Here is a 27,081-nt window from a genome sequence, read left to right on the forward strand (position 1 = left end):
TAATTTTATATAAACAATAACAATACTTTTAATAATAAGGTTGTCTAAAGTTAATATACAAACAAGGATCTCTGAAGTGTTTACTATCTAGTAATTCAGGCTCTGCTGGATACAGTGGCAGTGCCCTGTGAACCTTAGTTAGAACTCAGGTTTGTCTCTGATGCATAAAAACATCAACTGTGAGTCACCTTGCAATTATACCTCCACTTGGAAGCATATTTAAGAGATGAGACTAAAAGCTAAATCTTTGTCGGATCTTGCATTGGTCTTCTTCTCCCTTCCTCCAGTCTGAGGATCAATAGAGTTCAGGATTCTTTAATAATTTCTCATAAGCATTTTTTTTAATTATTTCTCTAAATCTGAAAAGTAACCAACGGCCTCAAAGTTACGTTGAGTTATTAATATTGCAAATTTCAGAGCTATAAGATGCATTAGTTGAGTCTATGCTTTTCCTCATGGGGAAACTATTTTAGAGAAAGGTATTTTAAATTTCTGAGAAAATGTTTGTACAGATCAGGTGTATAGGTTACCAACCACACACATGTGAATAATTGTTTGGGATAATGGAGACTATTCACCAATGATCAAGATTCAACCCAGCTCTTTGTTGCTGAATTTCTACATCCACATAAATGGGTAAGTGACAGTGACACCGAAGCTCAATTTCACCTAAAAATTTCAAGCCTGGATCTCAAGTTGAGTCTTAATTCTCCTTAATATGCATGTTTTGGAGACAACTACTTCGTCTATATTACTGCTGTCTAAACCGGGCAGTGACTCAAGAGGAAACTGGAGGAAAAAGGAGATGCTGGGCAAGAGCTAAAAAAAGAGTGAAAGCCCCTCAGCTAAGTCCCTCCCCGCCTCTCTACACCCCTAGCCTTTTGGTGACTTCTTGCCCCCATCAGATATTGCTGTCTTCCATTATTCCACCTTCCCGGGTGGAGCACAGATTCCCATCATCTCAAACCTCCCGGGACGGCCCGGGCACAACAATTGCGTGTGGCACCTGGCTGTGGAAATTCGAGTTTTCCACACTCAAATGAAGAACTGGTCAATCCTGGTTACCATTAAGTGAGCCGACAGGGCCTGCCGCCGCCCAGTGCCTGGAAGTTCTCGTTACAAAACCTCGCCACCTGCTCGAGCCCATCTTCACCGACGATGGAGGATCTGCGGTCCCTCCGCACGCCCAACGTTTCTAGGTCACACTGAGGCACAGACGCACACACTCGCGCCCACGATCGCGGCCCTCCTGTGCACGCCGGGCCTCGGAGGGCGGTTACAAACTTACTCCTCGCCGAGGCAGCCCCGCCAGGGCGCTGGGAGCGAGGCCGAGCCCGCCAGGCCCGGGCTCCGGGGTGGGTCGAGTCGGGTCGGGGTCGGGGTCGGGGTCGGCCCCGCGGGCCCGCTGGCCTCCCTCCCCCACGGCCCGGCCGGCCCCCGGCGCACGTGCCGGGTGACAGGCCCCCTATAGGTTCCATACCTGCCACCGGAAGTGAGTGAGGAGGGCAGTATAGGCATTTCCTGTGACGCGAGCGCCTGGACTCCATTAGGCAGCAGCTGGGGGAAGAATCAACACACCAGGGAGCAGAGCGGAGCGGGCCCGAGGACAGAGGCGGCAGCTGCCTCCGCTGCCGCCCGCCGCCGCCGCCGCCGCCACCGCCGGGGCTCAGCCCAGCGGCGGGCCCCGCGCCCCCGCAGCCGCCCCGCGGCGCCCCCCGGCCCGACCCCCGGGCCGCGCTCCCCGAGCTGCCTCCGGGAGGGGGGGGGGAAAGGGCCCGGATCCTCCTTCTCCCCCTCCTCCTCTTCTCCCTCCGCCTCCCCCTCCTCTCACCCCCTTACCCTGACCCCCTCCCCGCCTCCCCCGCCCCCCCTCACCCCGACCCTCTCCCCGGCCCCCGCCTCCCCTCCCCCGCCTCGCCCCACCGGCTTCCCACCACGGCCTCTCTCGGCGAGGAAACTCTGGCCTCCGCTTCCTCCTCCTCCGACTCGGACACCGGCGGAGCCTCCCCGCCCCCGCGGAAGAAACCCCGAGCCTCGGCGGCGGAGGGAGCAGGAGAGCCCGGGGCTTCGGCAGGCAGAGCAGGCCTCTCCCCTCCGTCCTCGTCGTCCTCGTCCTCGTCGTCGTCGTCGTCCTCCTCCTCCTCCTCCGTGGTGGTAGTGGTGGGACTCCCCCCGGCTGCTGCCCCTTCCGCCGCCGCTGCCGTCCCCCACCGAAGTAGCAGCCACAGCCTGGTCAGCGGTAGCATCATGCAGGCCAACGGGGCAGGAGGAGGAGGAGGCGGCGGCGGCGGCGGTGGAGGAGGAGGGGGCGGCGGGGGCCAGGGACAGACCCAGGAACTCGCCTGCCTGTCGGCTCAGAACGGGGAGTCGTCCCCCTCGTCGTCGTCGTCCGCGGGGGACCTGGCCCACGCCAATGGGCTCCTGCCTTCCGCCCCCTCCGCCGCCAGCAACAATAGCAACAGCCTGAATGTCAATAACGGGGTCCCCGGCGGGGCCGCCGCCGCAGCCTCTACCACGGTCGCAGCTGCCTCCGCCACCACCGCCGCCTCCTCTTCCTTGGCCACCCCAGAACTGGGCAGCAGCCTCAAGAAGAAGAAGCGGCTCTCCCAGTCAGATGAGGATGTCATTAGGCTAATAGGACAGCACTTGAATGGCTTAGGGCTCAAGTAAGTATCCCTTACAGGCAGCTGGTGTGGACGGACAGAGGGACGGAAGCTGGCGGGGAAGGAGGTGGCGGGGGTGGGGGGTGCTGGAAAGAGCTCAGGCAGAGAGAGAATTACTGCTGGGCCGCAGGGCTCAGGACACAGGAGGACGCAGCTCAGACAGGCCACCCAGGGAGGAGGAGCTGACCTGAAGGGAAATAAGGGAAAATCAATCAGTCTGACAAATTGTGAGAGGAGACAGGCCGTTGAGGGTTGGGGAGGGGTCGTAGAAACCAAAAGATTCACCCATCCCCACACACCTTTAAGAGCTTGTCTGTCAATAAAGACAGATGCGGGAGTGTGTCTCTGTATGTGTTGGGGGAGGGGTGGATTAGAGCTGGTGGAAATAATGAACCTTAGAGGATTTGTTTTTCAAGTGTATCTCAGAGGCATCTTTGTGGGACACCTCCCAACCCCCAACCATGACCGACAACCCAGGCAAACTACCAATCAGGAAGGACAATCACTTACAAGTGTTCATGGGAACTGAGGGACTGGGGTAATTTGGAAGGAGGCTGCTGAATAAATCTGATGGGAATAATGAAGTAAGATACCATGTTGATGTCATTTAAAGGCCCTTCTGTGTGTACCAGAGGCCTACCACTAACTTGCCTGAGATACCAGTGTAATACTACGAAGTTGATTGCCTCTGAAAAAGAGACATCTGATCTGGTGAATCATTTATTTTCACATACAATTTGGATGGCCTTGTATACCTGAAGTAGGGTGAAGGTAGATGATCTTGGCCTCAAACCCCCGTTTTGTATACACACAAAGAAAAACCAAGGGGGTGGAAGGTAGGATTGGTGTGAGTGCAGTGGAGCCCAGTGGAGGATGAAGCAGAACCAGACAGAATAAGACTAGGGAACAACATGCAACAGTCAGTTTCCAGCTTCAAAGCATAGATTAAAATAAGCCCTTAGGCTCGCCTGTGTATTTTTGGATTTATAGATTTGTTCTGGGGAGAGAGAGAGAGAAAGAGCACTTTTTAAAAGTGACATAAATATTTTGATTCTCAGGCAGATTATTGCACTGTTTTTTGTTGAAAAATAAATGGAGCTGCATAAGAAAGCATTGAAACGTAAACAAATATGTAAGACTGATAAAGATTCTTAGATATCAAAATATCTGATGGAAGAAACCACATTTGGTGAATCTTTTATGCTCTAAAAGAAATACACCAAAGGAAGATTTCACTTTCCCTAAGGAAAAAGATTAGTATGAAAACAGATTTTGTAAATGCTAACAGAACATATTACTGAGACAAGAAGCAAGCTGACAGCAGCAGGAGGAAATAACTCGTGACTGTTTGGAACCTACACCATAGTAAATTTGCTATTTTTAGTATAGAGAGAAAGGGAATGATTTTTGGTGCTGGATTTATTTCAGTTTTAAAGTTTGACCTCTTAGAATTTCTTTGCATACATAATACCTGGATATAAGGCTCTTACCTAAAACAGGTCATCTCCATCGTCTTGTATGGAACTAACAATTTTTATCTTTCCAAACGTAGTAAAGTGGTTAGTATGTAGATCCTAGTTTTTCATTTTTTTTTAACCGGTTGGTTACAACACATTTTTAGAAATTTTATACTTCATTAAAGGCGTTAAATGGTAAAAGTAGGAAGAATTTATTTTGATTCTGGTTTCAAGAAGGTTTTTAACTTGACTAGCTATAAATGTAGGTGGCAGTTTAAAAATCAAGTTTGTTTAGCCAAGCACATCAGAGCTGTTCATTTCTTTTTTCTTCATCATGAGGTTAGCTTAAGAAGTTTTGCAACTGTTTTCATAGGCCGTAGTTTATTTGGAAGAGTAAACCCTGAAGTTGGTCAGGTCTTTTTTACACTGTATCTCTCCTGCAGCCAGACTGTTGATCTCCTCATGCAAGAGTCAGGATGTCGTTTAGAACATCCTTCTGCTACCAAATTCCGAAATCATGTCATGGAAGGAGACTGGGATAAGGTAAAGTAGGGCATATAGAGCTGTGTAACTGCTGCTAAAATTATATATTTGATGTGCATTTTGTGACATTTCTGTTTTTCTCTTATACCAATTTTTGCAGGCAGAAAATGACCTGAATGAACTAAAGCCTTTAGTGCATTCTCCTCATGCTATTGTGGTAAGAGGCGCACTTGAAATCTCTCAAACGTTGTTGGGAATAATTGTGGTAAATACACTTTTGTTCTTAGTTTCACATTTATGCTTATTTTAGTAGGTTATTGATAACTCTAGGCTTCTGCCTCTTATAAAAAATAAGGCCTTAACTTTCAAATAATTAAATTTGTAAACTAGGATGAGTGTTAGTATTTTAAAATGAGTTTAATATTTTAAAAATCATGTTTAGTAAATGTGTCATTTGAACCTACTGTATAAATTAAGCATCTACTGAATTATAATGAAAGCTCTTTATGCTTTCAGTACTGTTAATAAGAGTTTTATATTTATAGAATCAAGGATAAATTATACTTGAATATCATTTAAAATAGTGAATGTACTGGTAAAGAAAATGTATTTGAGTGTGTATATATTCATATAGCCTTAAGTAGTTGACACATTATCTTTTTTTAAATCTTTGGGAAGTATAATTAATTCAGACCAAGTCCATTGGGTGCTCACCATTTTCCATTCTTACATTCCAGTTGTGTGAATTGACAGTAGTGTCAAAGTTTGCATAGTCTGTTATCACTCTGGTGGAGGATTTGTATGAAAATTTAACCATTGGGCTCTGCTTACTTCCCTGACAAGATCAGTTTAGTAGTTTAACCTGTTAGCCTCTTTCATAAGTCTTAATGAATCTTTTATACTACTAGGCTTTAATTCTTCAGTAGTTGTTGGTGAGAGAGAGGAGGGGATAAGTTTTTTCTAAGTCCTTGTGATTGGAAACCATGAAGAATCAGCTGCTGGGCTGTTGCTGGCTTTTTAACTTCTAGCTGATTCATTTGTTGTCAAAAGCAGTTTCCTGTCTAGTGGGGGAGGGAAAGAAGGCGAATAGGAAGTGAAGTAGGGAAACCAGCTGTTTGTTAAATATTAGTAAATGGTTGTTACATTTTGATTTTTTTTTAATTGGGTCAAACATTAATCTTTCTGCCTCTGTCTATAAACCTACTGGAGCCTCCTGTTTCTGTGTTTAGGGGGGTTTTAAAAATCTTAATTACAAAAGAGTTTTCAAATTCTTAATATGATTTTATACAAAAATGTCCTAGAGATTGGACTTCAGGTGAATGAAAGGTGCAAACAATATAAAGAAATATGGATTCATTTAAATTGACTATCATTTTTTGTTTGTTTTCAGTAAATACAATACTAAAAATTTTAACTTACTGCATCAGATGCCTGATAATAAATTAACGCATGGAATAATCAATTCTATAGTAAATTTTAAAAATGAAAACACAGAAGTTAAAATAAATAGACATCTATATTTAAAAGGATTGCAGATTTTCCAGTACCCAGATTTTCCCTAATCAGTATGTTTGGGGTTTAAAAAAACAAATACCTAATACTTTTAATTGAGCAGTTTTTCATAAATTGTTAGCTCTGACAAATAAAAGGTGACCATGAAATAAAGACAATTAAAAGGCCAAAATAAGAATTGGGGTTCTTTTCCCATTGGACAAGTTAGCACTGCTCATTTGGTGACAGTAAAGAACTTGCCCATGGACAACTTTTAAATAAGTGTGGTTTCTTAGAGGATCATTTTCCTTTTTTAAGCTTTATCCAATTATATCTGTAATTTAGTACTAAAAATTAATAGGCTCACTTCCTATTTTTCCCTTATTTGTTCATAGTAATTTGAGACTTCCGTATTGGATTTAGATTATAACTGTCTCATTAGAAATCTTCATTAGAAGCAGCGTGTAAACTGAAGAAAGGTAGTTGTAGATAATAAGGAGGAATCCTTTCTTTTTACAGCCTGTTCAGTCTATAGAACATTCTAGGATCTAATAAGAGATGAAGATTAAATCTCTGGCTGAGCCTCACACCATCAAACAGTTTAGGTATTTATACAAAGAAAGGGGTTCCAGCTTTATCTCACTTTAAACATTAATGCTTTTAAAGATTCAGGTCAGCATTTTTACCCCTAATTGTGTTTAGATTTACTCCTTCTCCCACTCCATCTCCAGAAGATAATCTAATGGAAGTGTAAATTTGTAATAATACCTTAGAAGACAACTGTTTGGGTTTTTTTAAAACAATTATTTTAATTGTATGCCCAGATACATTTGCTGACTTAGTTTAGACTAAAATTGTATTTACTTTTTTAGAGCTCAATGTTTTTATTGACCCAATCTACTCCCCTCTTCTCTCCCTCCCACCCTTGCCCCCCAGCCAATATTTTTCAGTGGTTTCTAGTCAGATGATACTAGGAATACCAGAAGTTGTTCTGGGGTTTTGGGAAGTTGAGCTTACAAATCAACATATTTTAGTTTAGGTTTAAATATGCTTAGCTGTGTCTGGGGAATTTGGGTGGGTATTTGAGATCAGTAATAGAAAATTTTTGTACGTCTAAAAATTTTTTTATTCTTACATTAATATAATAGAAATATGCTTAACAAAAGTGTTCAAATATTAACTTGATGTACAAAAACTTACCAGTATATTTTAAAGTCAAATAGGGAGGATCATTTCTCCTTTCCTCTGAGTCATGATTTAATTGATATCACTTGGTTATAACCTTATTCCATCATTAGTCAGAGCCACTACTAAGTTAGCTAGGAGGCTGCCCTTGATAACCAGACTTCGTATGTATCCTAACTTCTGAGTTTCAGAACTTCACGTTGAGCTCAGTGTAATTATATGGGAGGAAATGATAAAGCAGTCCAGATACTGGGTAGGATGGGGGACATTGGCAGCATTTACCACTAAACTATCTTTCAAGTATCCTAGTCACTTACCAATTTCAAGTTTTTATTAGATAGTAAAAGAGACAGAGAATTACTGCTGGGCCCAAAGATGCTGAAAAATTATCAGAGACCAGGAATAATCTCTTAGAGAGGTCTAATTAGGAATTGGGGAAAGATAGAAAGGAGAGTCTGTTTTCTCAACCTGTTTTCTTTTCCGTTTAAGAAGCTCGTGATCTTTTAAATAAGTGTGGTAATGCCCTGCCCCAACCTCAGCAAACTTCAGTTTTGCTTGCTAATTTAAATTTTTTCAGTAAATTATTTACAATTAACATCATTTGTGAAATGTTCATTTTCTTGAAAGTGTATTTACATTTTTCTGCTTTAAATTTTGGGAAGTAAAATATAGTCTTTCTCCATCTTATCGTATATGTCAAAATACTTGAACTGCTTATTAAGAGAATAAACATTTTCTCTCTCAGCCAAATCTCTAGCTGTTCTTGGCCAGCAGCATGTTAGTTGCCATGTACATTACCAGGATTTGATATCTATTTGAGGATATTCTTTGTCTTAATCTGGGTAAAATGACTCATAGAGAAATGTTCTTGCACTGCTTTTATAGCATTCCCTGTATATACAGAAATACATGTTTATGTTGGCTTCTCTCAAAGTTTTACTACTGCCTTCCTCTTCTCTCCTGCCCTGCCTCTGCCCCATAGAAAGAGAGTAACTTGTTATAGTAAGATCTTGAAGGGAATATAGGGGGAAATAACACTGGGGCACTGTCCCTACACACATTGGAATGAGAAAGGGGGTGGTGTGCATAGGACCTAATGATTGATACACGAAAAATAAAGACTTGTCCTGAACTAAAAAAAGAATTTCCCCAAATTCCCACTTACTAAGGAAGTTTAGTGAAGAAATTAAATACACATACTGCCAGTGGCATTTAAGTGAAAAAATTCTGCAACTAAATGATAGTCAAGGTTGAATCAAAAACACTATGTAAAATGAAACTCTTAACGGTATATTAATAAATGGAAATATATGAACTCTTCATTTCGTAAGGAGTTGGAAGTTTTTTTCAGAAGATAAAATGGTGAGAATATCCAGAATAACTTTAAAATTCTTTGATTCTTAGATTTTGGGTTTTTTGCTCTTTTGTCTTTTGATTTTTGTCATGTGATGGTCTTCAAAGTATTTTATTTGGCATGTAGAGGTTAACGTTAAGTTACATGTACGGTAACATGTTTTCAGGGAATCTTGGTAGCCGATTTCTGAAGCATTCATTAGTCAGTCTAACTTTATGTGTAAAATTTAGTGAGTGTAATTTTTCCAGAGTTAATAGGAGCTTATCTCATAGTTTGAAATTTTTTCTAATATTCTTCAGCTTTAGATTTAAGATTAGATTATTACCAAACATAAGTAATATATCTTTTAAAAGATGTATTTAAATGTATGCGTAACTTATATGGAAGAGTTTGTTTTGTTTGCTTTCTTTAGAAACCATTTTTATAAGCTTGTAGGTTATGCTTTCCTTCTAAATACTCCCTAATAGAAAAATCGTGTAGAGGAATTCATTGTACTCTTAATTTTATAAATAAATGATGATTTCTGCACATCATTTTTTGACAGCAGTGTATTTTTAATGTTTTTAAAATAAGCACCTTACTGAAGAAGTAAAGGCTGTCATTTGGGGTTTTCTTTTAAATGGATTTGAGATCTTTACCACAATATTCCTTGGAATCTCTAAGCATGACTAACATTTCCTATCTACTAACTTTCTACCTGCATCAGTTGGCTTGCTCAAGCACCACAAGTAGCAGATAAGATAAAAGAGTCCCTCCAGGCAGTGGTCTTTAATTAGGTTTAAGGTTTAAAAGAAATTCCAAACTTAATATTCGTAAAAACTCTCCTGTCTAGCAAAAAGCTGCTGAAAGTATGATGATCACCTTCAAGTTAAAAGTAAAGTAATCGAGTAAACAGTATTAAAACTGAACATATTTCAGAAAAAAACCAAGTGTGAAAGTGCTTCACAATAATCAGGAAAGTTTGTCCTTTAGAGGAAGGAGTTGATAATAATTATGCTTTATAGTGAGATGCATCAGTGATCAAATTGTTACCAATACACAAAGACCTTTGAATTCAACCTTCTATTGTAAACATCCCTTCATTGCCACCCAGAGAAAGTGAGTCCATCAAGCTCATGCTTGTCCACTTTGGTCATAAGAAACTTCATTACTTTGCACAGCAGCCTCTAGTCCAATTGCTGGACAGCTCTTCTTTCTTTCGATCAGCCAAAATCTGACGCTTTGTAACTTTGACCCCATGGCTTTAGTTCTTCTTTCATGGTATAGTTAGTCCTTTCATATTGTGGCTTTTAAATAATTCCTCCGTGAGCTATTTTTTTCTGACATCTTTTTAAAACTTGTTGCATGAACCTCCTGTTCCCCCTGCCCCCAATGCCCATTATAAAAGTCAGACTTTTTAAAAACCAAATTTAGACTACTTGGAATAGTTCTAAATTTTCACACAAGAAGGAAAATTCTAGGTAAATGTTTTGAGGATTAATAATTAATTATTTTCCTGTGTTGATGCCTTGGTCAGTAATGGTCTTGTCTAATTTGAGATTATTCGTTCAAAACAGTTATATTGTGAAATTAAGCAATAGGGTCACATTTAATCTGCTGTGACCCTCTTAAACCAAAATAATTTGAGTCATTTTAAAGCTTTATAAAAATTATTTTCAAAGGGCATAGTAGAATGGTTTCTACTGTTCTGTTTAGGCACAAACATTTTCTGAAACATCCGTCAACTTTTTTCCCCTGACTGCTGCTTTCTGTCATGTCAGAGGATGAAGTTTTTGCTGCTGCAGCAGAAGTACCTGGAATACCTGGAGGATGGCAAGGTCCTGGAGGCACTTCAAGTTCTACGCTGTGAATTGACGCCACTGAAATACAATACAGAGCGCATTCATGTTCTTAGTGGGTAAGGAAGCTCAATTCTTAGACTCCAGGTTGATGAAGGAGCTATTTTTAACAAGGTTACCATTCCAGAGTTGCATTTCTTTTAACATTTTTCCAAGATCTGAGTATCGCTAAATCCTTGGGTAGTATTTGTCTGGGTAAATTCACTTACATGTGTACAAATTATTTTTGTCATCCTAGGATGCCTTCTATATTAGAATAGATATTTAAGTGGGTGAAAGGGAGAAAAAATATGTATTGACAGTGAAATGCTATTACATACTCTTCTATAAAAGCCCTTTGTCATAATCTTCTATAAAGACACTATGCAGTGAGTATTGATGCAGACAGACATTTCTTTTAAACGTACGCTTATCATGTACCAGGAGCTTGCTAAACATTTCATATACAGAATCTCATTTTATCCTCATGTCAGTCCTTCACATGTTAGAGTGCCCAAAGCCTTGGTTGTGGACTTCCCTTCTGTTCTCTGTCTACACACACTTCTAGGTTACCTCATTCTGTACTGTGCTTTCACATACCATCTGTGTGCCAGTGGCTCTTAAATTTGCTCTCTCATCCAAACTCCAAATGTGTATATCTGATAACCTACCTGACAGTCTCCATGTGGATGTCTAATAGGTATCTCAAAGTTACATGTTCAAAACAAAAATTCTTCGGTTCCCACTGTCCCTCCACATGCCCCACCCCCACAAACCTGTTCCTCCCCTAGTTTTCATCTGAGTAAATGGTAAGGCCACCTACCCACTTCTTCCAACAAGAAACTTAAGCCTCATTGTTGCATTTTTATCTTTTAACTTTGACATGTATTGTTCACATAAGGAAATGGCTCAGAGATGACAAGGTGTTGAGCTGACATCAGAGCCCTGAGTTTCTTCCTCTCAGTCCAGTGTCCTTTGAGTTATACCACATGACTTTCCATAAACAGACATTCATTTGAATCCTTAAGGTGTAATGTGTATATTCAAAAGGGAACAGAAGCAATCATAGGTAACTTTTGCAAAATTTTAAAAGTAAACAATTTTTCTGTAAAATTAATAATAAATTTTACTCCCAAGAAGTTACTTTAGAAGCCAAATTTTTGGAATATCCAACATCTTTTAGAAGGTTTTATGATTCTGATTACTTGTACTATTAAAAAGTCAGTTCTTCTCATCAGTTAAGGCACTATTTATATACTAAATGGCAAGAGAACAAGTAGTTCTGCTATTGGGTAAGAAGCTATTAAATTATTTAGATGCTAAATGCAGTATGCAATTAAGAAAAGGAGGAGGTGATACTCAAGTTAACTGAGGGGTTTCTGATACTTACATCATCATTTGTTAAGCTCTGCCTATATACGCAGTTGTAGACCAAGTACTTCATATGCTCCATCTTATTTAATCCTTACTGCCCTACCTAATATCCTTTTTTACAAATGAGAACAGATTGGTCTAAGACCAGAGAATCAGACAAAATAACAGGAGAGTTATTTGCCAGGTCTAATCTCCGTGTTTGAATAATGCCTTCACTTCTTTTACTTTTAAAGCCTTCTTCTGAGAAGAGCCAGAACCAGGTCAGGGTCATACTTCCAGCAGGGGGCCCTCATGTATTCTCCAGAATCCATGAATTTAGCATTTATGCCTCCTCCAGCACATATAGTGAGTAATAAAACAGTTCCCAAATGTTCTGCTTTGGGATCTCAATACCTTTCACAAGATGACACAAGGATGATTATCCAATTATGCCATTTCTTGAATGGTATTTATGATAAACTCTTGAAGGTATGTTGTTTTTGTTTAATTAACTTAGTATAAATATCTTTGAAGGTTTCTGTTTTGTTTTGTTTTACTGTTGAGAAGCAGTTAAGTTAGCATAGTGGTTAAGAGCAAGTTCTACAGCTACAATGCCTGGGTTCATTTTCTTACTTTGCCTTTTAACCCTAAGTTAGTCACTTAAGCTTTTTGTGCCTTGGTTTCCTAATTTATAAAAATAAAATAATAGTATTTATTTCATAGAGGATTCTTATGAACATTAAATGAAGTAATATGTGCTAAGTGCTTAGTTAGAACAGAGCCTGGCACACAGTAAGAGCTACATATGTATAATACATAATAGAATATATTCTTATATTTATTGTTAATAGATAGCATGGCAATAATATTATCTATTACACTATTGCTATTATATTACAATTTAGTGATTATATCCAGGTGCCAGGTTGTATTAATGAACTGGGTCCACTGTAAAAATTTCTTCTTGATATGTATTTCTTTGAACTAGATATCCAAAGTATAATCAGTATTTTTCAAATATGTTTAATCCAAAGAAAAGGGTTTGATATTTGGTGCTTTCTCTTTTGTATTTTTAGGTATCTGATGTGTAGCCATGCAGAAGACCTACGTGCAAAAGCGGAATGGGAAGGCAAAGGAACGGCTTCCCGATCCAAACTGTTAGATAAACTTCAGAGTAAGAGTCTTAATTTTTGATGTTTCTGTGTTTTCTCTTAGAAGTAGATACTAGGAATCAATTAGGAAGACACTTGTGTAGACACACTCTTATTAAGTGGTTATATAGGAGTTGGGGGGCAATCCATTAAGAGGCCCTTTGAACCAGAGGCTTCAAATTCCGCCATGGAGTCTAAGGAACTAACCTCAGGAGTCAGTGAGAGGTTGCTGCTCCCAGAGAAGTTTTCCTTACATTTGTTTTATGTAGTGATGCTCCCCTTAAGATTCTGTTTTGGGGGAAAAGTGCTGTGGTTAGAGAAAAACCCCAAACCACAGCTGTAAGCCACTAATGTTGTAGATAGAAGCAGGCCTCGTTTTATTGCACTTCACCTTATTGTGCTTCACAGATGCTCCATTTTTTAATAAAGGCTTGTACATTTTTTAAAGACATAAGGCTGTTGCACACTTAGTACACTTCAGTGTAATGTAAACACAGCTTTTATGTACACTGGGAAATCAAAAAAAAATGTGTAACTCACTTTATTGCGGTGTTCACTTTATTGGGGTGGTCTGGAACCGAACCTACAATATCTCTGAGGTATTGCTGTTTTTTGTTGATTTCAACAGTATGGCCCAGATTTCTTGAGATAATTGTTTTACCCTCCCTCCAAACATTTTATATAACTTCAAAATTAGAATAGGGGTTTATTTTTGCCACATCTTTATGATAAAAGATCCTTTTTCCCTCTCTGGTTAAACCATATTATTCTGCATTTTCATGTTGGGGTGGGAGTGAAGATCCTAAAAATCAGAAACTGTCTGGTTGGGGAGGTATAAGGTATTTAGGGATTAGAGTAGATTGGTATCGATGATCAAAACATGAGTTATTCCCTAAAACTTCACAGTAGCCTTGGCATTAGAAGCAATTTGATGGGGTCTGGAGCGTGACTTGCTCGAACATTTCACTTGCTCTTTAAGTCTAGATTTTCTTATACTTTAGTGATGCTTAGTCTCCCTCTGGGGCACAATTACACTTAGATTTTCTTTTTGTATTCACTGCCTTTTTATTTTTTGTTGAGTTTGTGGTGGTGATGGTGGTGGTTGGTGGGGTTTTGTTGTTCTTCAGGAAATCCACATACAAACTAAAGCTCCCCCTACCCAAGTATATTCCATTCTAGTGGCAGCATAGTTGTAGCTACTCACAGGTGTTCATAAAGCTTACATTTCCCCCAGAAGTGCTCTATTTAAGGGATAGTACTATTAGGGTAGGAGCAAGTGCAGCAGAACTTGAGCCAAATGTCTTAAATAAAAGTATACTGTTTTTTTTAATTTTGATTTTAATTTTTCTTTTTAAAAATATCTTCTATTAAAGCCTATTTACCACCATCAGTGATGCTTCCCCCACGGCGTTTACAGACTCTTCTGCGGCAGGCGGTGGAACTACAAAGGGATCGGTGCCTATATCATAATACCAAACTTGATAATAACCTAGATTCTGTGTCTCTGCTTATAGATCATGTTTGTAGTAGGTAAGAGGAAAACTTCTTATATTCTAAAGTAGGTTAACATTTTACAGACTCATTTATTATTACAAATTTTTTGAGTTTTATACTGTTGCTGTAAGACAATCATGTTTGCTCTAGTATTCACAAGTCAGCTAGAACTACTGAAGTTGACAATTAAGAGCAATGTGTATATATTTATAAAGTAAGCCACACCTTGAGAACTGAAGCTGGAAAGCCAATTTTTCCTTTTCTAAGAATTTGTAAGTGATATTTTGTGGGAATGCCAGTGATCCAAGCATTTACTATCCTTGGATGCCAGAAATCACCTAGTGATTTTTTTTTTCTGGACATTATGGCTATTTTGACTATGGCCCAAATTATTTTCTGCCCACAAAGATCATGGAAATACTTTTTTCATAATGGAAGTTCTGCTTTTCAGTTGAGGGTGACCTTTAAATTAAAAACATTTAGAATAACAGGTATTTTCTGGTTTGGGTTTTGTTATCATACCTACTCATCTACATAATTTAACTTATAAGAATTCAGGCTTCGGTTTTGATGTTAGAAGTATTTTGAGTGCAAGTGTCCCTACTATTTTAATAATGATCTCTGAAATTTCAGCAGGGCTTTAATTTTTAAGATACTGAAAAACTGAAATTTTTCAAACTCCAGGAAAAAAGTTATTTGAGTCTGGTGAACAAAATGTAACAGCTACAGTGCACATGCTCAGTTTCTTTTGTCAAAGATCATTGAAGAGCTACTGAGGGTAACATCAGTAGGAGGAACTAAAGTGTTTAAGTGTGAGGCCATTGGCAGAATGAGGAACTTCTGAATAAGCATAAAAATTACATACGTGTACACATATGCACTGTGATGTAAGATAATCGTTTAGTTGTGTATAAACGACTTTCATATATAGTTGAATTTCACACTTCACCCTCCTCCATTGCAATTAAAAAAAATAGTAATAATTGTTTGAACTATTGGCCTTAAATTACTTAAGCCTTATTTATCTTAAAGTATTGGACAGTTACTTGGTGTGTGTCGTAAATGTTCTAAAAGAAAGTAATTAGAGATCTTTTTCCTTTATCCTTTTTTATTCTTTAACATTGTTCTTTGACTCGCTTATGAGAATTTTTAAGTCTTTTCATTTAAGTTGAGTAGAGGTAGGAGGAGATAATAGATGAGAAAGCTATATGGTTTCATATTTTGTAGCTCTATTAGTGAATTTGAGATCAATGTTAAAAATTAAGGCAATTGTGAACCTGAATTTTTTTTTGATTCATGAATGTATTGCTGATGGAATACATTGAAAGGTATTTATGGTAAACTTCATGGTTCAAGAGATGTCAGTAAGTTGAGAGCTTGCCTTCCTGTTTAGAAACTGAAATGTATGAAAACCTACATTTTTCTTAAGTGCTTTTAATTTCTATACCAGTACCTGTGAAAGTAAATGATGGACACTATTTAGCCTGACTTTTCCAACCCTCAGATCAGGGATCAGGCTTCTATAAACCTACATAGAAAGCACTCTAAAGTTTTACATAGGAATGAAAGAGTTCTTGCTCCTCAGAAATAACCATTGATGATTGGAAGGCCTTCCCAATAATCTTCTAAAAACAAAACAAAACTTTGAATCTATGCTCTTCCTAGTTATTGCTGCCCCCATCCCCCACCACCTCTGCTTTAGAGCCAACTTCTTAAAACGGTTGCTACTGTACATTCACAATATCTTCTTCCTTACTACTTCTTCACTCTCTATAGTATTAGGGTTTGTGCAGCCAACACAACACAAGAACTGTTGCTGATGTTGGTGAGGACCAATGTCTTTATTAAATCCTGTGGCTACTTTCCAGCCTATATTTTGGCCTTTCTAGAGTATTAGACTAATTTGCCTTGAAACTTTTCCTTTAACTTAACAAAACATTCCAGACTTCTGGTTTTACTCCTGGCTGCTCCTCAGTTCCTCCTCTTTCCGTGTCCCTTTAATAAGTTTATTTTCCAGAACTAGGCTTTTCTCAGCCTGCTTTTCTGGTTTGGGTTATACTCCCATGGTTCTAGATTCCTGGGTCTGGGCTAGAGCTACAGAACTATTTCTAAGCCTTAGACTTTTAATTTAACATGGTGGTTATTGCTCAAGTACCAAAATGCAACATGTCAAAAAAGAACTTCCTTCTCCTCTCACCTATCCCTGCAAAGTCTGCTTTTCATCTTGAATCCCCTGTCAGTGAAAAGGCTGCCATCTATCCAGTTTCTCCAAGTTGTAAGCCTTGACTTTTCACTTTGCGGGTAGGTTTTAAAGACACCAAGTGGGGAAGTGTCATGCGTTAAGTCAGTATATATAGTCTTCAGAGTGAGTTGTGCCCTGTGTTGCGGAACTGGGAAAACAGAACCTGAATTTGATGTAGTTACTGGTGTTACCTACTCATCTGAAGGTCTTCAAAATAAAAATTGATACTATTTTCTGTTTTGCTCCCATTTAAAGCCTAGATTATAGCACTGAAACTAGAAAACTTTATATTTTGCACAGTTAGTACATACATATTTTTGGTTAAATTTGATCATTGAGGAACAGGGATTTTTTTTTCTTAAAACTTTCTGTGGGGTTTTTTTCACCAGCAATCAATGGGAAGATGTTTCTACAGGTAGCTTTATAAGTAGTATTTTTTAGTAAAAGATTATTATAAAATACTCATAGAATGTTAAGATTTATAAAATGTTAAGATTTAGCTTGATTAAAGTGCCGCATTTTCAGTTTGATTTAGGAAGATACTGATATTTTTAACAAATCTTAAATTTTAAATTTTCTTGGAAACAAAGACATAAACTGTCATTTTGTATACTCTAAAATTAGCCTTTTAATAAACTAGGAGCTGTTAGTCTTTTTAAAAGATTATTTAAGTAATGATAAAATAGTGACAGTTTAAATACCACTTTAACATTCAGATACAGCTGTCAGTAATCTGGATGATATGTGCCCTGTAATTTGGATTTTGAATCAGTCCTTTCTTAGGGATATTTTGCTGCTATGATTTTAGATGTATCTTTTCATTCATAATCAACTTTAGCTGTTTGAATTATTTTTTTTTAATGCCTAGATATAAGGTGTTTCTCACTGAATAAGTGACATCACTATTGAATATTACCCATAGGGTAATATTCATAGGAAGGGAGAAAAATCGTTTTTGATTTGAAAGTACTTATTCAATTGAAATTTTATCCAGCAATCTTGAAAAATACGATTTAAAAAATATTTGGAAAGAAAACTGACCCTGGAGTCAGTCATAGGTTTAAATCCTAGTTCAGTTATTTGTCTGTTTATGATATTTGTTAAATTATTGCTCTCTTTGAGCCTCATGAAAATGGGGGTGTTACTTCCCTTGCCACGTAGTTTTGAGAATTAGCTGTACTGTTTGTAAAGCATGTAGTGCAGTGCTTGGTATCTAGTAAGTACTTAATAAATGTTAATTTGATATTGATTATGTTTCAGTTCAGATATAGAATTATATTTTAATATCAAAGCAGTTAGTCTAAAAGTTTAAAGCAACCTTCAAATAGCCAACTGCTAAGGTACATTGCCATGTATGCCAGATAAAGAACATTAGTTTATTTTTCATGTGTATATTACATATCACTCTGGTGAATTGACAAAATATATTTTCAAATTACAGATTGGTTTGGGGAAAAAAATAGGGAAGACCATTTTTAAAACAGACTTAAAAGTTTACCCACTATTGTTTAAAAACAGTAGCCACTAATTACCTATAACCATTTAAATTTAAATATAAAGTAATTCAAATGAGAATTAAATGAAAAAATCTTAAGTTCCTCAATGTACTAGCCACCTTTCAAGTGCTCAATAGCCACAGATGGCTAAGACTATCAGATTGGACAGTATAGGTATGTAACATTTCTGTTATCACAGAAAGCTCAGGTGGTCCTGATTACAGAAGCTGGAAAAGGAGAGAATGGTTTTTAAAAGTGAGTGTTTAATGAGGGTAGTCATTCTTAGGATAACTTTTTCCTCTTTAACGTGGTAAAGTAATCATAGAATTCTTTGCCTTTAATATATAATAATAATAACTTCAGCTTACACAGTACTAGCTAAGTGTCAAACTCAGTCTGAATGCTTTACGTTCATTATCTCATCCTTTTATTTCATCCTTGTATAGGAATTCTATAAAGTAAGTACTGTTATTTAATGGTTGGAAAAATTGAGATTTTGAGAGATTAAATGTTTCCGAGAATTGTAGCTAGTAAGTGGTCAAGATTTGAACCTAAGTCTCTCCAACTCTGCTGCCACCATTCTCAAGTCTTTACTCTTCACCTCTGTAGCCTCCCCCATACATTGCACTTCTCCTGTACTATCCCCAAAATAGTAGTAATCACTTTTGAATAGCTGTTGCATTCCAGGGATTTTAGGTATCTTTCTTATCCTACCAAGTACCCTAAGAACCCTGTTAGGTACGTATTCATCTATTTTATAGATAAGAGAACTGACATTTAGAGGTATTAAAAGACTTGGCAAAGACACTAAAGCGTCAGACCCAAACTTGTCTGGCTACAGTTCCAGTTCTCTGTGTTATGCCAAGTTACTTTTATACAAGTGAAAATGTACGTGATTCCTTCTAGAACAGCCTGATGCCAGCCCACTTATACAGACAAACATGGAGCCTTGATTGTTTATTTTTATTTACATGAATTGACTTAATCAGACCAAAAATTCTGTGATGAATACATACTTTCTCTTTAATCTTGAGAAGGGTTAAAAAAGAATAAATTGTAAATTGAAGCAGACTTTAGATTACTGATTTCCCCTAAGACTGCCTTGACTAATGTTATTTTCTTTTCAACATAACCAATATAAACTTGATTCTTAAGATTTATAAATGCATTCGTATCTTATTTTAAAAGTTTTTGATCTTCAGAGAAGTTTCATCAGTTGTTTAGCCTTTTTCATTATTATTACTCTTAATCCGTTTTACAAGAATAATTATTTGTGGAATTATTTGTTTTAGGAGGCAGTTCCCATGTTATACTCAGCAGATTCTTACGGAGCATTGTAATGAAGTGTGGTTCTGTAAATTCTCTAACGATGGCACTAAACTAGCAACAGGATCAAAAGATACGACAGTTATCATATGGCAAGTTGATCCGGTATGTACTCCAGCATGAGTGTTTAGATTGCAAAAAGAGGTAATTTTTAATCTGATTGAGTACATATTTTTAAAGTATTCATATATAAATAGCATTCTTTTCTAAGAGCATTCTTGTCATCTTTGTCATATTTTACCTCTTTCTGTTGTTGAGATAATGTATATCGATTAATACTGTCAAAATTGTTGAGTGTTATATGCTAAGTCTGTGTATGCATTATCTGGCTTAATCCTCTGAAAAACTCTGTAAGATACTAATACTCCTGTTTTCAGATGTGGAAACCAAGGTAAAAGTTAAATGTCCAGGCTCTCAACAGCTTGTAAATGGCAAGAGTTAGACTTAAATCCAGGAATTTTTTTACTCCAGACTTGCTGCTCTTAATATCCCTACCAGTTTGTTATCTTTGTTAATACTTGATTTATTTGCAGATTAATACAGTGTCCATTCTGCCACATGTGAGAAAAGACACATTACCATTTTGCCTTTTGAAGGCTTCACTGTCTTCTATAATTTATGGAAAAGTATTATATTCTCGATTGAAAATTCTAATTTCTCTCTGAACTCAGATTTGTCTTTGTTTATAACCAGGTGACCTATAGATTTGTAGAATTAAGTATTTCCATTTCTTTCAGCCAATTAAATATTTGTCAAGCAACCAAGGAAGTACATGACTCCAGTAGGTTAAAGGAGATATATTTGGCTTAAGAGTCAGTCACCTAAAATCAGAAAGTATAATCTTATTTTAAAATTTAGAATTAGAGTATATTATCCCACAATGAAGTTTTTAACGCCTGTGTTGAAAAAAAGAGAAAAGAGGTCTTAGAAGGAAATATTTTAAAAAGAAGAGAATCAAATTTGAGAGCATACATCAATTCTTGTGTAGCTGCAATATGCTGTGAATGATGAAATGTAAAGATCTACTGTTTGCCTTAAAGCAGGCTTTCTTTCCCATTTTTTGTACCATGTACTCCTCTGGCCTTTTGACAATCCTGTGGACCTCTCTCAGAATAATATTTTTAAATGCATAAACCAGAACACATAGGAAGCCCTATTATATATTAATTACAGAGGAAACCCAATTATATTGAAATTAGTTAACAAAATAGTACAAAAACAGATATTGTATAATAGTGTTGCTTTTTTTATTAACATTAAGTAACAAATTCTAGCAGCAGATCTGATAATTACAAGAATTTTGAAGCAGTAACGAGCATAAATAATATTTCAGGATATCTGCAGCAACTATATTGTGAAGTGAAAATACTTGAAATTTCTATTAACAGTTGCTTGATGCTACCTAATAAATTCCTAATACTACCTTGTTAATTGGCTGCACTGAAGACTGAAGGAAACACTGAATTTCAGCCTGTGATTAGTGAAAAATAAAGATGCACATTTTCAAGTTCAAGTTCAAGGACCACTGATTCTATCCCTGATCACTTCTTTAGATCCCAGATTGAGAACCCTTATGAAAGGAATGCACAGTTTAGAAAGGGATGACAAAATATATAAAGTGTTACGAAAGCACAAAGGAGCTTTGCAGGTAGGAATACTTCATTGAGCCTTGCTATGCATCACACAAGTGGAGACAGGAAAGGGGCATTTTAGGAAGAGAGGGTTCTGTCCATCCCCAAATGAGAATAGGATGTGTAAGGCAAAACATGGGAAATACAAGAAAGTAGGTTGGGATCCAGTCATGGCCTTTGAATACTATTCTGAGTAGTTGTATTTTCATTCAGGAGTTATTTACAAGATGTCTGAAAACAAAGCAACAGTATCAAAACTAGTTTTTACTATATTTTTGTTCTAGCAGCAGTGTGTAAGAGTCCCTTTTGTTCAAGTATTTATTGAGCACCTGCTGGATGCCAGGTCTTTTGCTAGAAGTCAGACTGGGCTCCTGATAATACAATGCAATTGTGCTGTAATGGGTGCCACAGGAGGAGCTCAGGAGCTCAAAGAAAAGATCCTACTGTAACTGGAAAGCAAGGGGAAGTAAGACAAGTATGTCTTAGGTGAAGGAGTGAATAATTATTTAGGCAGAACTAGTTACGAGTGGCCTGTAGGTGAAATGGCTGGGCATTTGGGCAGTCTGGATTTTGGTATGAGGTTAATGAAGTAACAACCAGATCAAGGAGAAACTTTGCTAAGGAGTTTGGACTTTTATGCCAGTGTTTCCCTAGTGTGTTTTTGTGAGAATACTGGTTATGCAGAATATTAATAGGTGTTAAATGCAAGAGCTTTTATGGCCAGATTAGCTCGGGAAATGTGAAGTTAATGCTTATGTTGAAATCTGAGATACAGTGGTTGTTAAGAGTTTGGTATAATGGTATTTTAATATGTCAAATACTATTTGAAAAACTTAGTAAGAGAAATTGGTCATCTTTTTGAATGTGTACTTTGTATATTTGTGATGGATAGAAAAAAACAGAGAACTTTATTTAAGATTTGAATTGATGATTCCAATGCCTAGTTTCCTTTAATAGGTTTTCTTACCTTTGCCCCCCAAGAAAGAATTTTACCCATTCGTCTACCCAAAACCCAAGCAAAGTTAAGTGAATTCCATGAACATGGTATTACTGCTTGGAATGAGTTACTGTAGAGACACTGTACTTCTGAAGATATAATATTAATGTTCTTATTTATTTGAAATTTTTTCTTTTACCTGGTTGTATTTTTTTTTTTAGTAATATACACAAAAAAATTAGTTTTTGAGTTAAATACTTCCATAGTAGTTTGTCATTAGTTTAGAAGCAAATCTTTGTGTAGATCTAAAGCACCACTATGAATGAAAGTTTCTTCCTGGAAGGCATTGAGCTAGTCCAAAAGACTTTGCTTTTTAAATTATGCAAGTCACTTTGACCTAATAGTACTGTGATGTAATACCCCATATGCCTATTACCATCCTCCCAAAGAAGAATCAGAAGTAATTGCATTGTAAGCTATAGGATTTTTTCAAAACAGATTCCCAACCTAGTTTTTATCAAACTAGTTCCAGACCCTTTTCTGTTTATGGGTTATCACCATTGGAATTTCCTCCAGGCTCAAAACTGTTTTCAGTAAGTCTGTAGCCAAATTCCTGTTTCCACTGTCACCTCCATCCTTAATCCCCTAAAACAAAAATTTGGGGGTTATCTTTGAACATTTCATATCTCATTCTGTTGTGTCAGTTTTATGTCCCAAATATATTTTGATCCGACCTCTTTCAGTCCTGACCATGTTAGTTTACGGCCTCCTTTCTTAGCTGTATGGCTATTGTGTTGGCTCATTATGGGTGTCCTTATCCTGTGTCTCTTCGTTCTGACTCGTCTTCCACATTGCTGTATGAGTTCTCTCCCCAAAGGCAAGTATAATGTGTATTTCTGATCTTAAAAATTGTAAGTGGCTCTTCACTTGCAAGATAAAATTTAACCCCTTAGCCTAAAATAATGATGTCAATTTTTCCAGTCTTGTCACTTGCCACTTCCGCGTTTGCACTATTTGTAATTCATCCTGTAGTTTTAGAGTCAGGCAGCCCAAGTTCAAATCCTCACTGTACAATAAACAAAAGTTTCTAACCTTTCTGAACCTTTATTTCCTTCCCTGTAATATAGGGGAGAAGAATAATACATAACCTTTAATGTTTCATGAGGATTAAATGTAATATTGTTTGTGAACAGTGCTAATACTGATTAGCACTTAAGTAAGTGGTAGCTCTGCTGGTGGGAATGTAAAATGGTTCAAACACTTGCAGAACAGTTTGGGAGCTCCTCAAAATGTTACGTACAGAGTTAGCATGTGACCCAGTAATTCCACTCCTTTGTATATATCCTAGAGAAATTAAGACATAGGGCTGCTCAAAAACTCATACATAGTTATAGCAGCATTATTCATAATAGCCAAAAAGTGGAAACAATCCAGATGTCCATCAGGTGATGAGTAGATACAGAAAATATGTGACCATAAAATGGAATATTATTCACCAGTGAAAAGGAATAAGCTACTAATATGTTCCACAGCATGGATAAGCCCTGAAAACATTATGCTAAATGAAAGAAGCCAATTGAAAAAGATTACATGTTGTTATGACTCCATTTATATGAAATGTTCAAAATAGGCAAATCCATAGAGAAAGTAGTAGTTGCCAGTGCTGGAAGGAGGAGAGGGAGAATGGGAAATAACTGCTAATGAGTATGAGGTTTCTTTTTGGGGTGATGAAATGTTCTCAAGTTAGATAGTAGTGATGGTTGCACAATATGTGAATATACTAAAAGCCACTGAGTCGTATGCTTGAAAAGGGTGAATTTTATGGTAGGTAATGTTTCACTAAAACTGTTTAAAAAGAGGGGTAGCTTTTATTATACCTGTTTTCAGTTTCCTTGAAAGCCTCGTAAGGACAAAGTCTGTGTCATCTCTATTTCCATCTTGCATACAATGCCTTTGTGTATAGTAGATGCTTGATAGATGTGATAGTGTGAATGAGTCTCTGTGAAACAAGCAGTTAGAGCTTCATTTGGGGGGGGATTGGTGAAGTCTGTGAAAACATCCTTGAATTAAAACATATTAAAGTGCATCTTTGCAGCTATTTAAGTTGTGCCTGAAAAACAGTGGCTTTAGTGGTGGGAGTTAACTAAGCTGTCTGTTTTCCCTCCTAGGATACACATCTGCTAAAACTGCTTAAAACATTAGAAGGACATGCTTATGGCGTTTCTTATATTGCATGGAGTCCAGATGACAACTATCTTGTTGCTTGTGGCCCAGATGACTGCTCTGAGCTTTGGCTTTGGAATGTACAAGTGAGGAAATTTCATCCTTGGTTTATAAGTAAAGCATAATCATACTGCACATGTTAATTATAACTTTATTCTTGATCTATAGAACAGAATCATTTAACTTAAATTACCATGATGTATTTCTTGTAAAAGGTTATTTGTCAAATGGCACCTGTGTCCAGACTTACACGTTTAAATATTATGTTGAGCATAATAGTGTTTTTGAAAGAATGATCAATAGGTATTTTTTGGAATGTCCTAATTTGTACTATTTATTGTGGTATGGAGGACAGATGAATACTCAGATGTACCTGAAAATATGCCATGAATCTAATTCTGCCTAATTATAACACTAAGATTTTCTTATTGTCAGTCATTTATGTTTCAACCAGCTTTTTATTAAGAAAATTTCCAAATACTGAGAAAAGTTGAAAGATGAGCACAGTGATGGACCTGTATGCCTACCACCCTAGATTCAACACGTTATTTGCATTTTGTTACATTTTATATGTTGATATACACATACATACAAACATACATACTTAGGTATATATCTGTACCCAAAACCTTTGGAAGTAAATGAAGATGGTATTTTACCCCTAAATATTTAAGCACGTATCTCCTAAAAAAAGTAACATTCTCCTACATAATCAAATGCCATTATCTTATCTAAGAACATTAACTATAATTCTTTAATATCTAATATTGATTTTGTAATTTTAAAATCCCCAGTTGTTCCTAAAATGTCTTTATGCCATTTTTGTCAAATGCTGAATCAGTGTTGTATTTGTGACTGGGTGAGAGGAGTGGCAGAGCACAGAAGAGATGAGATGGCTTCCTCTCAAACAGGCTCGAAGTGAATCTGACCTAAAAGACAATAATTTTTTTTCCATTAATGTTTTTCCCCCTCAAAGGGAGGAGAGGTATGTAGTCATAATCCTATAAAAGAGACTCAATTAATAGTGCCTGTGTAATCCTCCTTTGAGCCAATTTAAAATATTTGGACAGTTAAACTATGTTCTAACTTAACTGTTTTACTACGTGTTACTTTGTAGACTTGTTCTAAACGAGTGGCCCTTTTAAGTCAGTTTTCAAATTACTCCTTTATGTTTTTAGGTAGAGTCCTAATTACAGATTTCCCCCACTATCTGAAAGTAGAACATTCCTGTGAAATCTTTCCTAAGCTGAAATGGCGTGAAGAAGCAGTTACCTGAGGACATACTTTGTGCAATGGATGCACAAAATAGATCAGGATAAAGCACAGATGCTTATGTAGTTCAGGGCCCTGGTGGCCTGATGCTGGGACGCTGAGTACCGTTTCTGGGGAAGGAGCTTGGTGGGTGCCGCCCTCGCTCTTCAGGGTGTGTGCTGCCTCTAACAGCTCACTGTGAAACACTGTGCACTGTTTCACTCTTCTGACTTCTTTTGAAAAAGCAAAAATTTTCTGATTGCTTTTGGTTAGCAAGAACAGGTGCTAATGTAGCATAAAGCAAACTTTCAAAAAGTGGTGGGATACTTGTAATGGCCTCAAATACTCACTGTCCTGAGTATAACAGAAAAAGACCATCTCTGCCTTCAGAATTTAGTGTATTAACATATTTGTGAATAGAAGATGCTGAGGATTTAGCTATTGCGTGTGTATTTGTGCTTCTAAACTTTTATTTTTTAACTATTTATATCGAGTAATGCAAAAAGATAGTGACTTGAGAGCAGTTAATATGGGGGAAGGATTTAAGATTGCCAAAAAGAATTTTTTTCCCAGTGTAAGGAAGACATCTGGTTTTCTATTTTTGTGCCCTCTTTGCTTTTATTACTTGGCCCCATTTCCTGATCATACACTTTTTTTTTTTTTTTTTTTTTTTTTTTTACTTTTGATTACCCATTTTCTCACAGGAAAATTATGCCCATGTACTTTTTATTATGCCAAGGGCAGCTATTATCTCTCAGATCCTGTTTCTAATCCATGAACAAAATGGAATCAAGACTAGATTAAATGGTATGTGTCTACCTTCTAAGTTAGATAACTTAGAAAAAAATAACAGGAGGATATCTGAGGGTTGTAACCAACTAAATAGTCTTGCGTAGTTGGGAATGCTTTAAAATGACTATGCTAAGCAGTACCAAAGTTCTTCTTTTCTGTTACTATTAATTTAAATAAAGTTATATATCAGAAAAATAATTTTCGTTTCTCTCTTCCCATCTTTACTACTACATTTTGAGCATCTTGAATATGAAATTTAATATAATTTAGACTCCCTACACTCTTGGCCTAGTTTAAGGGCAATTTTTCTACCCATTAATCATGTTCTTAAGGAATTGCTAATTGCATGAACTGCAACTTTAGAATAAAATTTACAAAGAACTGTGAACTGAGGGGAAGTGGAAACTCAGAAAGAACAGGTTTATGTAGTGTTGGACTTTTCATCTTCTTAGGAAAAATCACGTGGTTTAATTTATGAAGGTAATTGATTTAAAATGAGAGTTTTTTGGAGGTTATCTCCTGTCTATTCTTTGGGTCACCTATGCCAGACATTATTTGACTCTTGGGCTCTTCTTTCAAGTCCTTAATTTCTCTTCTGAGTGCTATAGTCTCTGTAAGGCTAATTTAAACAGTTTTTTTCTCTAATTAGGAATACTAAACTAACCAGATAGCCCAGTTACTATTCTTCTTCTTTTTTTTTCTTTGTACATTCCCTTTAGAAGAGTATCTTGAAGA

General features: G+C 37.2%; 1 protein-coding gene across 2 annotated transcripts in view; it reads left to right on the forward strand.

The window, feature by feature from the left end:
• Positions 1-1,544: 1,544 nt before the first annotated feature.
• The window catches only part of WDR26 (WD repeat domain 26), a 34,918-nt gene continuing 9,381 nt past the window's right edge, over positions 1,545-27,081 (forward strand). Inside the window, exons 1-8 of one of the 2 annotated variants that reach the window (XM_006198841.4) lie at positions 1,545-2,666; positions 4,564-4,663; positions 4,764-4,868; positions 10,394-10,530; positions 12,880-12,977; positions 14,328-14,484; positions 19,479-19,617; positions 24,249-24,389. In XM_006198841.4, the coding sequence (XP_006198903.1) occupies positions 2,248-2,666; positions 4,564-4,663; positions 4,764-4,868; positions 10,394-10,530; positions 12,880-12,977; positions 14,328-14,484; positions 19,479-19,617; positions 24,249-24,389 (1,296 nt within the window). In that variant the 5' untranslated portion in view covers positions 1,545-2,247. The remainder of the gene's footprint in view (positions 2,667-4,563; positions 4,664-4,763; positions 4,869-10,393; positions 10,531-12,879; positions 12,978-14,327; positions 14,485-19,478; positions 19,618-24,248; positions 24,390-27,081) is intronic. The other variant, XM_006198842.3, reaches the window with a different exon arrangement.

The sequence above is a fragment of the Vicugna pacos genome, chromosome 23 (assembly GCF_048564905.1).
Source record: "Vicugna pacos chromosome 23, VicPac4, whole genome shotgun sequence".
In the NCBI taxonomy this organism is placed as follows: Eukaryota; Metazoa; Chordata; class Mammalia; order Artiodactyla; family Camelidae; genus Vicugna; species Vicugna pacos.